The sequence below is a fragment of the Abrus precatorius genome, unplaced genomic scaffold, assembly GCF_003935025.1.
Source record: "Abrus precatorius isolate BTA unplaced genomic scaffold, Abrus_2018 Scaffold8, whole genome shotgun sequence".
NCBI lineage: Eukaryota > Viridiplantae > Streptophyta > Magnoliopsida > Fabales > Fabaceae > Abrus > Abrus precatorius.
Window position 1 is genome coordinate 29977041 of NW_020874428.1, and position 16054 is coordinate 29993094.

Here is a 16054-nt window from a genome sequence, read left to right on the forward strand (position 1 = left end):
TACATGGTAATATATACCACTAAGTCTCATAAAACATGTGAATTTTAGGATTTTATTTTCATTTTGTTATGTTTTACTTTTTAGGATTATTAAGTTTATTTAACTTAAATCTATGAACTTTGTATCTGAAAAGAAAAAATTAACTGCTTGTATTGGGTAGAGCAAAACATAAAATCTTGCCCATATCTCATATCCACTCATCATCATAAATGCATGTGATTAAAATTCTCTTAGAAAAGTAATGAGATTGCAACCTTACTTGCGTTGACGAATCAAACTTGCCACCATGTAATTAGCCATATCAAATTTGTGGAGCTCAATTTATGATCCTTCAAACGCGCTTTTATTGTTTGGTTGATCAGTTGTTTTCGCCTTCGCTGGCATGCCATGTATTGCCTAGCAACTATCAAGTGGGTGTTTATAAAAAGGAAAATATGACGTAACTTTAATTAATCTGTCTTAATTTGTTTAAAACAACACAATCAGCACTTAAATATAAAATATCTATATTAACAATTTTTTTATTTAATAATTAGAAAGATTAATACAAATGAGAGATTTTTATTTTAAAAAGACAATTTTTTTAAAGACAGGTCATTGTCAACAACACTACGCTTAAATATAGTGTGTCACCAAGATTTCGTATCGTACATATTTTTCTCCTTGAGTTATGCAACCCCATCACCTTCATTTTAAATTAAATCAATCATTTAAGTAGTTGAAAAACTATTTAAATCCATCTTGAACTTGTCTCTCATGTGGCCACATAATTCTAAAACGGATTTTTAATTTGTGTCTAACACATACAATATATATAACAGTATTTAGTAACCACAAAATTATTTTTTTCATAATAATTTTGAACGATTTGACTTAGAATAATAAAAGATGTTACATCGACGAATCACGCGCATTATTTGGCCGTGCCTTATGGTTGGCAAGTGGAAATTGTTTCTGAAGCGTTCATATTAGTTGCCGACTCTCCGATCCTAATTATTACTTCTCCACACCTGTCCTAGCTACTATATTTATTTTCAATTATTCAAGAATACAATTACAAATCTATGTAATTGTTTAAATGATATATTATTAGATAAGGGTATTGTTTTAAATTATTAATATTTTTAAATTTTTAATTAGTAATTGAAAAAAAATGTACTATTTCAAGGCCATTATTAATTAACTTGATTATTATAATATTCATGTCAATAAAGGTGTCTTTCAAAATAATCATTAATATTTTAAATCGATAAATAATTTTATAATACAATGAAAACAATTAATGATTTTTGTCATGTTCTTTCGACTTGAATGCTTTTTCACATTAGAGATATGTGGGCCAAACCTTCCCTCGCATTTCCTCACATATCAGAAACATTACAATATAAGTCAAAACGTGACAAAAAAATTAATAGAACTTAGCTACATTTAAATATATAAGTGTGGACCATTGAACGAAATAAATTGATATATAGTCATCACTTTCACCTACTTATATTCAAAGAAATTTCTATTAAAATACCATAAGTTAGTAAGAAAAATGACTTAATCCAAAGTTTATCATCACCCCTAAAAATCCGAACTCTGAATAGATTTACATGTAAAAAAATATCTGGGTATATACTATTTAATAATACCTAATATTGCCAAAGTTCCCTTTCCCACTGCCTTGAAATTACAGCATAAATAAAAAGCAGTGTTCATAAGGTTCACGAGTATTTAAGTCATCTGATGGCCCTTTTGTGAACGCCCCATATTTGAGCTTGAGAGACAGAAAGATATTGCAATCTTATCGTTAGAATAATGGAGGGTGATGAGTATAAGGGAAACAGCTATGTGATGGAAGGGGGTGAGAGCAAAGAAACAGAATTGGTGGTGGCTAAATCTTCATCAGCTCCTTTGGGTGCTTTTGATTTGCTTATGAGGCTCTTGGCTTTGACACTCACACTTGCAGCTGCTATAGTTATTGGGTTGGATAAGCAGACAAAGGTTGTTCCCATCTCGCTTGTGGATTCTTTGCCCCCTTTTAATGTTCCTGTTTCTGCTAAGTGGCACTACATGTCTGCCATTGTGTAAGTTCTCTCTACTTCTCTTCCTAAACCTTCACTTTCTTTCCATTTTTTAAGACATTTAGTGGTACGAAATCATTACTCATATTCTGATCTTAGTAAGAAACAGGTTTTATTTATTTATTTACTTAAATGTGTTTTTAATATCTTATATTATTATGTGATAGTTTTTATGTTAAGTATTACGTTAATAAAGATACTAGAATTAAAAAAAATGTAAAAAATTAAATATAGTGTACTTTGAAGAATCAAACACCTTTTTTCTCTTTTATTCACTGATTTATTAACATGTAATCAAGCATATTTCATCAGAATCACCCTTGGCATTCATATTCATATGAGTTTATTTAGTCAGTTAAACCTACTTTTTTACAGTGCACTTTCCCCCCTTATTTACAAGACTTGAAATTAAAGTATTCTTCAAAGAAAATAATCAAACTCTTCAATACTTGAATCGTCAAACAATGGTAAAATTCTATCATGTAACTAAACTGACAACGTCAACTTGCAAACGTTCATTACATGTGACGCTTACAAGTCAAATTGTAAATTATTATTGGAAGATGTCATAAGTAATATGATAATTATATATATATATTAGCATTAAGGAGGTATGAAAGATTTTGTAATTTGATTTTGATTTATAATTGTTTAATAACAAAAATAATCACGTTTTATTTTACTTTTAAACACAAATATATATTAAAATAACAGCAGTCTTATTTAAAAATTATAAATACATATTATTTCAATTTTAACTTTATAATAGCAGATAAATGCAAATTAAATTTAGTTATAGTTTTTCATCTTGATTAGCAATATGGCGGCTCTAAACGTTAATTTGTTAAAATGTAATGTATTGCTAAATTAAACCCTGTTAATCTTAAAATTATTGGTTAAAAAGTAATTAATAGAATTGATTAAACACATTAAATTTTATGTTTTTGATATAGTATTTTTTCACTTTTATTTTTTAATTGATATTCCCAAACTTTCAGTTCATTTTTGTTTTAATTTAAGGATAGAATCAATTCTAAAGATATTAATTAAAAAATTATTTAAATATATTATGAAATTTGTGTATAAAAAATTACTTTTATTTGTTAGGTTTTGTTAAAAATTAAGAATAAGCAGTTAATAATAATAAAATTTTATTAAAAAAGTATTTATTATATTTTTATAATTTTAATACAATATAAATATATTTTTTATAAAAAAATTATATTTTTTTAACTTGAAATAATAAAAGTGTTAAGTAAAATTTTGCGTAATTTAATATATGCTTGACAGCTTCTCATCTGCTCTTTTAATGCAAGCATTTATGGCTGTACTCGCTGTCGCGGATTGACTTTATACAAGTCATGTTTACATGAAGAGAAATGCTTTTAAGATATAATTTTTTAATAGAATTATTTGAACAGAATTTTTAATATACGTTTTTTGATTAATTATTTTTAAAAATAATAAAATTATTATTTTATAGATTAATCATTTTTATCATAAAATTAAATTTTTAAAATATATTTAAAAAATAGGTTGTTAGCATTTTTTTTATCTTCTTCCATAACTTTGAAAATAAAAACCCAACGAAAGAATGAAATAGAAAGGATAAATTTTTCTTATTTGATAAAAGAAAAACAAGCATAAAGTAAATAAGAAAAGAGATTGTTTCCTTTTTAATTTTTATTGTTTATGTAGAAAGGAAGAGAGAGAAATAGTTTTTACATTTAAAAAAAAATAAGCTTATTCTTATTCGTAGCTCCACATTTTCAATAAAGGCATAATTATTTAATAAATATATATATTCATACTAAATAACTCCTAAATATTTTATAACTATTTTCTTTCTATTTAAATTATTGTTTTTTTAACCAAACATAGTGGTATTCATGTCTTATAATAGATCGAAGTTGTCATCATTAGGAAGTTTATACATATTTTTTAAAAAAGTTACGATAGAATTAATTTTTCTTCAAAATCACCTATTCTGGGTGGAACGAACATTTAAATGAAAATTCACTACTATTTAATTTAGAAAAACATTTTGTTGACAACAGAATGGGACAACTAGTTATCTCTTTGATTTAGAATATATATACATACAATAAAAATAAAAATATATATATAATATGAAATTTTAAATATTTAAATAATGCAACTACATAATTTATAATGGTGATTGGTGACTAACATATATCTACAACAATATTTTGGACATAATAAGATACTTTATGGTGGCCAATGCAATAGCATGCACGTATGCAGCCATCTCTCTACTCCTTGCCCTCCTAAATAGAGGTAAAAGCAAAGGTCTGGGAGCATTGATCACCGTCCTTGACGCATTCATGGTGGCTTTGCTCTTTTCCGGCAATGGCGCCGCCGCTGCCGTCGGTGTTCTTGGCTTCCAAGGAAACTCTCACGTGCAATGGAATAAGGTGTGCAATGTTTTTGGCAAGTTTTGTGATCAGATGGCTGCTTCCATTGTTGTGTCACTGGTTGGTTCACTAGCATTCCTCTTGCTGGTGGTGGTTCCTGTGTTGAGGCACCATCGTAGAACTTAGTTAATTCATAAGCTTAATTTTATTTTTAGTTTTTTTAATATGTATTCAAGGACATGTAATAAAAATTTACATATAATATTATATATTTTTTTAATAAAGATGTATTATTTATTAACTTATTTTTGTGTTTCTTTGAAATTTGAACATATATTAACAGTGCTCGACTCACAGCTTCCATCTATTATTATGTATAAGAAACTTAATTTGAAGGCTGTTGTTCTATTTCAAATAAGCTCTTTGCTGTGTGTTTGATAAGTGATAACAGAGCTAAGACACACTCCTCTCCTCCACAAAGAACCTGTATGCTTCTTTTTTTCTGGGTCCATAAGGAAAGTATCATACAATTCTTTTTGGGGTCAGTGTATCATACAATCTGTTGAAATTGGAATTTGTGGCACAAAAATTTTGTTGGCCCGCACAAAACCAAAATTTGATTTAGGAGGCCGAACTTTAAGCCCAATCCTAAATGCATATATATATATATATATATATATATATATATGCTTAAATAAATCCTCACCTTACTTGACCTTCTTACAAAGGTTACAAAAAGCAATAACTAGGAACAAAAAAGGAGAGGATTAAGGAGCATGTGCTTGTCCTTCCTTCAAAATGAAACAGCCTTGCATATTGCTTGATGGGTAGAGAGATCTTCAATCATAAATTATGAGTGTTTGTGATGTTTATAATTTTGGGGTAACACTTAACAAGTAACGAAGGCTAATATCATATCATATAAAAAATGACCATTGCTTTGTACCCAATTAACTAAATTACATGATCTTGTGATCACAGCAGCGTACGACACCAGCGGTGGGCGCATGCTATACCTTGTTTCCTTGACTTCTCATTCCAAAACAAACTTCTCTTTTCACTTTCATTGTTCATCACTTTGTGGGGTCCAAGCACTGTGCTGTAACAAGTCTGTTATTTTGGTCTCTGCTCCTTTTTCCCACTGATACGGTTACTCTGCATCGATTCATATATGATGGTGTCACCCTCACATGGCCGCGGGAATCTATTCAATTTACCCATTACCCATTTTCGTACACCATTTTGTGTTAGTGTCAAGCCGTTATGTGTGTCCAATTGGGTAACATTATAATAGTGTTTGAATTGCATAGGTCTCTTTCCTTAATTAATTCTAGAGACTAAATTTTCATTCTAGTCTATTTGACTTTATAAAATTGAAGTTGAACACTCAAGTCATTAAACCAAAACTACGATGAAAGTTTTGGTTTACTTAAACTCCTAAGAATTTCTTGAAAGCATAAGGAATAGATAACCATGCAAGGTGGAAGAAACAACCAACAAAAGAAAAATATGGCAAAAATGGCAAGTGCAAAGAGGGGAGCAAAAAGATGAAAATAACCAAAATAATAGGGAAGCATGAAAATTAAGAAAGATGAAAGTGCAGAGAATTGGTTTGAACGTGTAAAAAAGGTACAATATATCCCAAGAGGAAGCATATCTTTTTTCTGCAGTCTTGTGTAACAGTTTGATTGAAACCAATAACCCAAACAACCCTTATTTTTTCCGCTTACTTTCACTTGAGGAATACAAAACCGTTTGGTATATAAACACGAGAACAAGAGTGAGAGAGGAGAGAGGAGAGAGAAGAGAGGCAGAGGAAGATATCAACTAAACTGTGATGGAAGGCTACACTGACACTGACTCTGTCACGCCACTACTCTCTCAAATCCTACCTTTTTCTTCTTCTTCTTCTTCTCTTCACCCTTCTTCTGTTGACCCTTCTTCAACCATTGCTGAAACGGGTAACAACACCACCTCCAAAAAGCGTGATCGACAATTGGGTCATAGCAATTGCGAGATCCTCAAGATGGAACGAGAACGAAGGTCCAAGATGACTCAAATGTTCACTCAGCTTAGAACCACTGTCCCTGGTCTCTTTCCTCAGGTTCATCAATCATCAATCAATGCCCTTTTCCATAATTATGCCATGTTTTCTTGAGTTTTGGTTACATGGTTGTTCTTGGATGTTAATGTCAACATTTGAATTATTATTTTTTTCTCCACCGCTTTTTTTAATGTTATCAAAATTGTTAAATTTTGCTAAATCAGTATCACCCCTTTTTGTGTTTTTGGTTTTTGGGATTTGTAGGCCACAAGGGAAGTGATCATCAACGAAACAATTGAGTACATTAAGGAACTTGAGAAGAAGAAGCAAAGGTTGGAGGAGCTCAAGGAATCAATGAAAGAAGAACAAGGGAGATCCATGCTTCCATGTGCTAACAATAGGAATTGTTCCATCACGGTTACTGTTTCTAGCAATGTGGCATTCTTTGGTATTCAATCTGTGGCACGACCCGGTTTGATCACAATAATTTTAAAGCTGTTCTCCAAGCACCAAGCTGAGATTTTAGCTGCAAATGTCTCAGTTAATAACGGGAAATTGATATTAGCAATCACGGCTTTGGTACACAATGGTGGTGACGGAAACAGTGACATTGAAAATATAAAGAAAGATATCATGAGTTTGCAGGTTTAACTCTTATGCTTTGAATTTTCTTTAGAAATTTAAACGGAGGACATGACATGGTGTATGATTTTGGTACCATGTGTGTGTTTTTGTACACAAAAGTGGAACTAATACAAATACCGAATAACAGAGACCATGATTAATGGGAGAAGAAATAGTGGGTGGCATTGAAATATATTAGTCAAAATGTGTATCATGAGCAAAATAATTAGAATATATGGTTCAGTGTATTGAAGGGGTTGTTATGGTTTTTTCTTCTAGATCAAGAAATTGGACACCCACATTTAACTTGCTTTTGTCCTAAATTTACCTAAGAAGGAAGGAATCGGGTGAGGGAAAGGCGCTTCATTATCCCAAATCATTGCAAATCATGGGATGGACCCCACAGACATAATATGCATAAAGAAAATGTTAACTTCAACCTTTAAAATTGAACTTAAGTAATTAATAATAATAAAATTTATTAAAAAATTATCTTTATAGTTTTGTATCTTAATTTAATAAATATATTTTTTAATTAAATTTACCACTTTTATATGCTTAAAATAAATTTTAAAATGTTGATATTAACAACCTTATCATCCAAATTAATGTTATAATTAAGTATAAATAAAGTATTTAAGTGATTAAAACCACTTTTTTTAATGCTATTGAATTGTGTGCCAAAATTTTGTATCACTATCAATAAATCCTATCTTAAAAGTTTTATTTCAAGGAATATTTCAAATATATAAACATCAAATGCTTCATTTGTGTGTAGAATTAAGCAAGGAATTAGAGTTTATTAGAACTTGAAATTGAAATTTATTCAATTACTCACGATCTTTTATTCTTGGAAATACTTTTAGAATTAAAGTCATAATTCTATAACAATCTCGTGGAATTTCAAAATAATTTACTAGAGTCATTCACAACAACTACTACTAGTAATCTCCATTTTTAAGGATGAGCTTAAACATCTATAAACAGTAAATTTTTGTTTTAAAAATATAATATTTATTGCACTTCATATTCTCAAGATAATAAATAATTAATTTTTTCAATAAAATTACCATTTTGAATTAACATTTTCCTATTACAAAACTTCTTTTCACTCCACCCAAAAAAAAATCTGTTTTTTTTTAATAAAAAAAATTATGTTGGAGGAATTGCTATTAGCAATCACGGCTTTGCGGCAAAATAGTGGCGAAGGAAACAGTGACATTGAAAATATAAAGAAAGAAATTGAGTTTGTAGGTTAAACTCTTTTGCTTTGAATTTTCTTTAGCAATGTAAAAGGAGGACACGGCATGGTGTATGATTTTAGCACCATGTGTGTGTGTTTTTATACACAAACAAGCAGAACTAAACCAATTCCTCAGTAACATAGGTCCTGATTCTTGGGAGAAGAAATAGTGGGTAGCATTGAAATGCAAACACTATACAGTGTATTGTATGAAATTTTTATGAAAAATCAACATTACAATTGAGTAATCAGAACCACTTTTTTTAAGTGTTGGCATTTGAAAAATCATATTGAGAATTTATTTGAGCTTATTAAAAAAATTTATGATATACAAAATTATAAAAAATGACTAAATTAAGTTATTTAACCAAGCACCCTTACATTAAAGAAAAAAAATTATGAATAATGAATAGTTTAAAATTAGTATCTATAAACTTAAGATGACTTTCTTTAAATTGATTATTGTAATTTTTCTACTATTTTAAAGATTAAAGGATATTTAAAAGAACATAGAATGTCCTTTTTATCTACATGACACAATAAAAATTTCTTATTTTAAATAAGAATAACTCTTCTATTTGCAATCAATTCAGTATTTATTTATTAATAATCGTTGCATTCATGTAGTCCACTTAGTGCATTGTTTCAAACTGTTAGTGCAGGATGTTCCATTTAGGTCTTAAAAATACGTAACTACCAAAATTACGAGATAGTCCTGAACATGAGGAAGACTTCATGGGTTAAAAGGGGTAGCCTCAGTCCAAATTAGTTCACTGCATTTATCAACACATACAAAATTGGGTTGGCAGAGGAGTGCGTATATAGTAGTAGGCCACTACATCCTCAGAATCGTTTAGCATTTTAATAAACGATTGAACCAATATTACTTATAATCCATGAACCCCAAAAAGAGAAATTGTTCAAGTCGAACAATTTAATGTACCAGACATTGACCGACCAGTTGACACAAACTGCAACTCATCATTCCTTCGCGGTAGAGCAGGGAAGAATAGGGCAATTTTAACTTGAAACGAGAGATTAAAATTCCACGATTGTCACTTGGATTTTAACAAAGCAACTGCTTGCAGTTTAGAGTACAGACATGTGCCAGATTATTTTTGTTAAAACATAATCTACGGACATTCAAATTTCAGTTCTTGAAACACCAACAAAATCCCACTAACTTTCAATATGCAAAACCTTAAGCACTTTGTATAAGAAATAGTAAGAATGGAAGCAAATAAAATAAAAAATTCAAATTAGTAATCAACATTTGCTATGATTGGAGACTCGTCTAACCGGGGGGCACAAAGCATCCAGGTAAGGAGACACTCAAACGAGCATATTCTAAAACAAGATGTCGTCAATTCCTGAACTCATGCTATTGTGGAATAGCTCCTTCCCTGTTTAGGTCTTCCAAATTTACATTTGCCTCGAGTCCGATGCTCGGTAACTCACTAACCATGGCAAGTATGTCAGATTTCAAAGAGGCTGCCAGTGCCTGTAAGTAACCGAAAAAAAGTATAAAACAACTTTTAGAGTCTTATAGAACCACAAGTGAGCAAAGAGATAAAAATAAATTATCTTCACAACTGAGACAATATACCTTTCTCTCCTCTTCTTTTTGGTGCTTAATAACTTCCGAAGGCCACTCAGATACAAGCTTTTGAAGTTCATCCTTGATGCCTGACTTCTTTGCATCAGACAAGGTCTAGCAACAATTGAATCAAAAAAAGGAAGTTATACAAGACTCTGAAAAGACAAATATGACCTTCCACTCAGCATGCAAACAGTCATTCTAATACAACCATCACTAAAGCAAACACAGCACATGCAAACTTCCAAGGAATAACATCATCATAAAATCAATCCAATTCTACGCATCCAGGTCGTCATACCTACTCAATTCAATCAAAGGCTTGTTGCCAACAATGATCATATCATATCAAAACCAAGCTACGACAAAAAAATTGTTTTAAAAAATATAATTAATGATATGATTTCTTCACTGCCATGTTATTGGTACTAATTTCATTCTGAAGTTCCTTATCAAAAAGCTATAATTTCAGCTACAATATAATATTTATAACTGATTATTATTTTAATCAATGTTTCCAGGGTAATAATCTTACAATTTCATCTATCCACTGTTTTATTTCCTATTGCAGAAGCATTTCTTAGTTTCCCCCTTTGGCAAAGAAATTTATAACATAGGAACATGTAAAAGAACAAACAGTCTACCTGATTTAGAACTTGAATGACAGCAACTGCATCACTGGGTTTACGTTCCAACAGAAGGCCCTGCAAAATTATAAAAAACAAGCTTATGCTTACTCTCTTGGAATGCTTCTAAGACCCAACCTAGACACAGGAAATTCAGGGCAACTTAAATGAGCAAATGTAAGATTTCATAAAGTTTTGTTAAATTGGGAAAATTAAGATTTTTTTTTTCAAGTGGCAGCTAAAACTATTGTTAAGGACAACAGATAAATAAATCAAAATATGCCAAAAATACAAAAGAATTTTGTGCAATATAATATGTTTTCAGAGCATGATATCTATTAATCAAAAGTAAAACTCATTGAGATTTTGTGCAATAACCTAAGACACACATAGCATATAAACCTGATAACTGAATCATAATCAAAATTAACCACCAAATCAGACAAAGGTGTAGATAGACTTGCTACCTTAGCACAAGCAAACCCAGTTGCCAAAGTGTGCTGCTTCATTGAATTAGATCTCAAGTTTTCTATTTTCCACAATGATTCAGTGTCTCCTACAAAGAAGGAAATGAAATATATAAATGATTAACTCAGCATGGATAGAAATGATTATAGAAAGCTCAAGAGGTTATAAATATAGTTGAGCCAAGGAATTTTGAAAGAAAGAGCAAGTCAAGACACAGTAGACATAAAAAAAAATTTCCTCAGCATGATTGCTAAGTTAATGATTTGGACTATTCAACAAACCCAGTGTTCTTCAAAACTGGAAGACATGGTCGATCACCATCCTTCAAATATTTAAGTAGTAGTTTATCATGTAAACCACCCCTACTATTAATTTTCTATGTAGTTCTTTAACATTGGTCTGACTTATATTGATTCTGTCAATAAGCAAATTAACAGCCAAAATCTCTGTATTGAAATACAAATTTAGGTATTATACTAAATTACAAATTAGCTCATTTACATATCTAAAACTAATTTCCAATTGTGTTTACTGAAGACACCATTATAAGGCCAAAAATGTAAGCTATCATACAAATAAAAGGGGGGAAATCAAATAATTTGTATATATCTATGACATATCCTAGACCCATTAAACAAAGTTAGCACCTGCCTTCTGTTGCCACTAAATAACTGCATATGGAATCAATTTTTAAAATCTTTCTAACACCAACACTTGTGCTAACTAGAGAGCATGCATTTGGAGAAAATTTGTGAGGCCAATAAAAGTCAGAATTTCTAGTTTTATGAAATTCTATTTACAACATAGTCTACATAGTCTCTCTATTGGGCTTCTTTCAATTTTTTAGAAACAATAGCTTTGCCATCATAGGAGATGATGCAAGTCAAGTTAAGAAAGAAAAATGAAAATCCAACAAAAATTAGACAATTTATAAATCTCCATAAGTTTTCAGGTATTTTAATGTTCAATAAAGGAACCTGATTTGATGAACTGCTATTGGATTAAAGGTTATCAAAGTTGACAATTAGGCAGACAAGAAAAACATGAAGTAAACAAATAAATAAATATAGATATACACACACACATGCACACCTCGTTTTGCAGCAAATTTCATCCACTTGTCAAATGAGGTTTGTCGTAGTTTTACGCCAGCCTTGATATACCTTTTCGCATACTTATTAATCAACTCCCACTCATCTGTATTATAACAAATGCTGCAAATTATCAACCCAGGTAAAGGGTCAGAGGCATATACAAAATAGAACAAAACCATCATAACAAGATAGCTTAACCAAAATGAGGACAACACAAGTTTCTGTACTTATATTCTTTGATCTTAGACATTACTAAAAACAATCTTCACAAACGAAAAAAATACCTAGATTCTCCATTTTAATCTTGGTTTGTTTCACCTCCAGCTTCAAAGAAAGGTTTGGCGTACCAAATGCATGCTATAATGCATCCATACATTTGCACTTGGAAAATTAAACAAACCAATTTTTAGTCTTATAGCCTTACACACAAACAGGCACCAGTTCCCTTCATAGAATGAATATACTGTTCTGGGAACCAAACAAGATAGGATTTGAGTGCATGCCAGCAACTAAGAGAATAATTAAATCTACTAATGTCTACTTAATACATTTAGACGTGAAATCCAAATTCAAATATATAAAGCTACCCTTTTGCATAAGACACTCAGCACTGCAAAACAAAAAGCATGAAAACATCAGAATTTCAATATACCGGAAAACTATATCTGCTGTGCCCGGTTGCAATGGCAATCCATTCGTATTCAGAAGTTTCATTACTTCCACTAACAGTTTAGTATCATTGTGTTTCTCTGCATACAGCTGCAGTAAAATGAGAGTAACTTAACAAATAGATATTGGAGACAGAATCAAAGAATTTAGAACATTAATATGTCAACAATACCAGTAAATGGTGTGCAGATGCAACATTCGGCGCGAGTCCATAGACATTATGCTTCCACAGAGCCTTCTTGCCTGCAAACACGTGTTAGCCAAATAGCCTCAATCTTCAAGTTCCAGAAATGAAAAACAAACTGGAAGCAGGGATAGAGTAGGCATACCAAAATCAACGGCTCCTGCATGTACACATGCTTTAGCAACTTCTCGACAGAGATTGCAGTTAAAATTGTCATGAATGCGAAGATTTGACAACCTCTGGTCACAAAACAGATTAAAAATCATGAGTAAGAATTTGTAACAGAGAAAGAAGCACGGGAGGGGAAATGAACAGAAACTAACAAATCTACGGAGGTTCTGCAAAATGTCGAATAGAAGCGTAATATCAGCGTGGTGTTTGCAATTTGCAATCATTGACCACAACCAGGCATTCGGGGGCATGGATCGTTGAACATTAACAGAATGAAGCATTTTATCGTAGAGTTCCTTCACATCCTCTGCATTCACGATTACATAACACAATTCAAACATCACGAAATGAAATCTGTAGAGGAAGTTACCGGAAACAAAATAATGAGGAACCTGTTTGAGTTGCTCCTGAACAGAAAGAAGGCTTCGAAAAGAAGCAATTCAATGGATCATTTGTCACTTGCCAGCAATCACGTTGCGTGAGCCCTGTCTAATTCAACGTATTCGGGTCATACAATCAACACAGGAAAATTTCAAAAAATAATAATAATTCGATTCAAACACTCGCTATCCAGAAATGATTAACTCATTTAACTATTAATGGAGCGGAGGTGAGAGAAGAAAACAGAAGAGACCTGAGAGAAAGGGAGAGAGAGCGGTGCTTCGAAGATGAGGAGAAAGGAAAAAGCGAGAGACTCGGCGAGCATTGGAGAGGAGTTGCATGGCTCAAATGCCAAGGAACCGAGTTACAACTCAGTCCTGAGTTATGCCTGGGCGAACTCGGCAGGTTTAAGGGGGAAGAAGCCTTCAGGTTCAGGGTTTACGGGACTACACGCTACACATACACGGAGAGAAAGGGGACCAGTGCTCTGCTGCAACAGTCTATAGCTTTGTTTACATGGACTTGCGGTTTCTTGTTTTTTGGTCAACCATGGACTTTGCGTTCTGCTTTGGGTTGATTGGGCCTCACTAATTGGACAAGCTTGCTTGGGTCCTACAAATTGATTCATTTCATGTAATTTACTCACTATTGACCAAAACTTTATGGAAGGCTCTACTCGTATTGCAACACCTTTTGTTGTAAATTAATCTTAAACATATATTGTTTAAACCAAACATATTTTTATGAAATTGAATCAGGAATGACTGATGAGAATAAAAATACGAAAAATACAAGGGACTAATAGTTTAATATATATATTGAATTTAAAAGTTTACTTTTTGATAAAAAAAAATATAGAATTGAGTTTTTTTTAAATGATTAAATTATTTTATATTTTTTATAACTTAGTAGAATTAATATTGATTGACATTATAAATTAATTAATTTTATTTAATAACTAATTAAGTATAATAAAATTATGCTATTTGGACCTTAGACCAGTTAAAAAAAAGCCCAATGACTGTTCTTCCTAGCAAAAAACGAAAGAAAATATCACTCAGAATTATAGATAGTTAAAGAAATGTGGCATTAAATACCATCGTTATCCGTTAATACTACAATTAACGTGCAATGTATTTGTTTGTAATACCAAATAAGTACTATAAATAATATCAATAACTATTCTATCAAATTACTATATATCAAAATAAGACTACTCTTATGCCTTTCGATACTTGGAGAATTGAAGTACTTATTGATAACACAAATATTTGATAAACCAAATTAACATTGAGCCAATCTTTGAAGGATTAAATTAGTAGTTAAATTTTAAAATAAAAAATGTTAAACGTTTTAATAATAAACATGTTAAGTTAATGTTCATTAAAAATAAATAATTCAACGATACTTATGATTTAAAACCAACATGTAAAGATTAAACAGTAAAATTAGTTTGAAAATCAATATTTTCCATTTTATTCCCTTTCTATTTTTGAATCAAACTTTTTTAAACATTTTTCTTTTAATTATCGAAAATACTTTTGTTTAATAATTTTCTTATATGCACTTGTCATTATTATTTTACGTATAGCAATGATAACATGACTCAGGTTAAATGTGTTATCATTAAATAGTTTTAAGTTGATAATGGGAACTAAAAAAATTTAAAATGTAAAAATGTAAGAAAAGAAAAGTTATTTAAACCTTAATTAATTCTCCTTTTGAGTTTTAACGTATTTGTCTTTTTCTCATGCAGTTAGATATCTTTACCATTTTATGATTCACGTTTTACAATTTTTTATAATATACCAAAATAATGATTTTTTATTTAATTGGTTTAACAATTAAAAAAATTCTTTAATTTTTAATTAATATTCAATTTGTAATACCTTTACATGTATACACATAATTTTTTTAAAATATCTTATATATTTTATTTTAAAATATCATATAACTTTTTTTTTTAAATTTAATTAAGATATATTGATAACATAAAAAATTTTACATTCTCATTCAATTGTGAATCATACAGCATCACAAATTGACCACACAGCTAGCACAGCATAAAATCATTTTATTTGATATATTTATTTACTTGTTTTATTTTGTAAAACTAAAAACATATGTTAAGGAATGTGCATCACAAATATTAAGAGTATTACTACCACTATTTAAATTAAATGTAAAATATAATGCCGAATTGAGATCTCCTTCCTGCATGTAGCATAGTTCCACGTATTATTATGCAACGCAACTGTCTGCTATCCAATAATCCAACTGAACTCCTTATTGATTTTCAAAAGTTCAATTTAATCCTCTCTGGTGTATATATATATATATAGAAATTTTCAATTTACTTTTAGACTTAGAAGAGCACGTCAGTTTCTTGGATTGGTTGATCTGCTTCTGCGTCTTGACTCAATAAAGATCATCTTGAGAGTGATTGTTGAAGGTGTGAGTGAGGTTTGTTATGAGAGGTATCACTCTTTGGAGGGTTTTGTTGCTTTGA

At 30.6% G+C, this 16054-nt stretch overlaps 3 protein-coding genes across 3 annotated transcripts; 2 read left to right on the forward strand and 1 right to left on the reverse strand.

Annotated features, from left to right (window-relative positions):
* The first annotated feature begins 1748 nt into the window (after positions 1-1748).
* On the forward strand, positions 1749-4746 carry LOC113848067 (CASP-like protein 1E2). The gene is made up of 2 exons (XM_027477444.1): positions 1749-2072; positions 4294-4746. Exons 1-2 carry the CDS (start codon positions 1804-1806, stop codon positions 4628-4630), a joined length of 606 nt encoding a protein of 201 aa, XP_027333245.1. The 5' UTR covers positions 1749-1803; the 3' UTR covers positions 4631-4746.
* A 1535-nt stretch (positions 4747-6281) lies between these two features.
* Positions 6282-7139, forward strand: LOC113874666 (transcription factor bHLH13-like). The gene is made up of 2 exons (XM_027512879.1): positions 6282-6548; positions 6753-7139. Exons 1-2 carry the CDS (start codon positions 6282-6284, stop codon positions 7137-7139), a joined length of 654 nt encoding a protein of 217 aa, XP_027368680.1.
* Positions 7140-9395: 2256 nt separating this feature from the next.
* Positions 9396-14006, reverse strand: LOC113847577. Its single transcript, XM_027476769.1, has 11 exons — positions 13799-14006; positions 13557-13649; positions 13317-13471; positions 13139-13232; positions 12982-13052; positions 12793-12899; positions 12139-12260; positions 11046-11134; positions 10597-10656; positions 9962-10066; positions 9396-9856 (listed from the first exon to the last, which is right to left on the reverse strand). Exons 1-11 carry the CDS (start codon positions 13884-13886, stop codon positions 9737-9739), a joined length of 1104 nt encoding a protein of 367 aa, XP_027332570.1. The 5' UTR covers positions 13887-14006; the 3' UTR covers positions 9396-9736.
* Positions 14007-16054: the final 2048 nt, after the last annotated feature.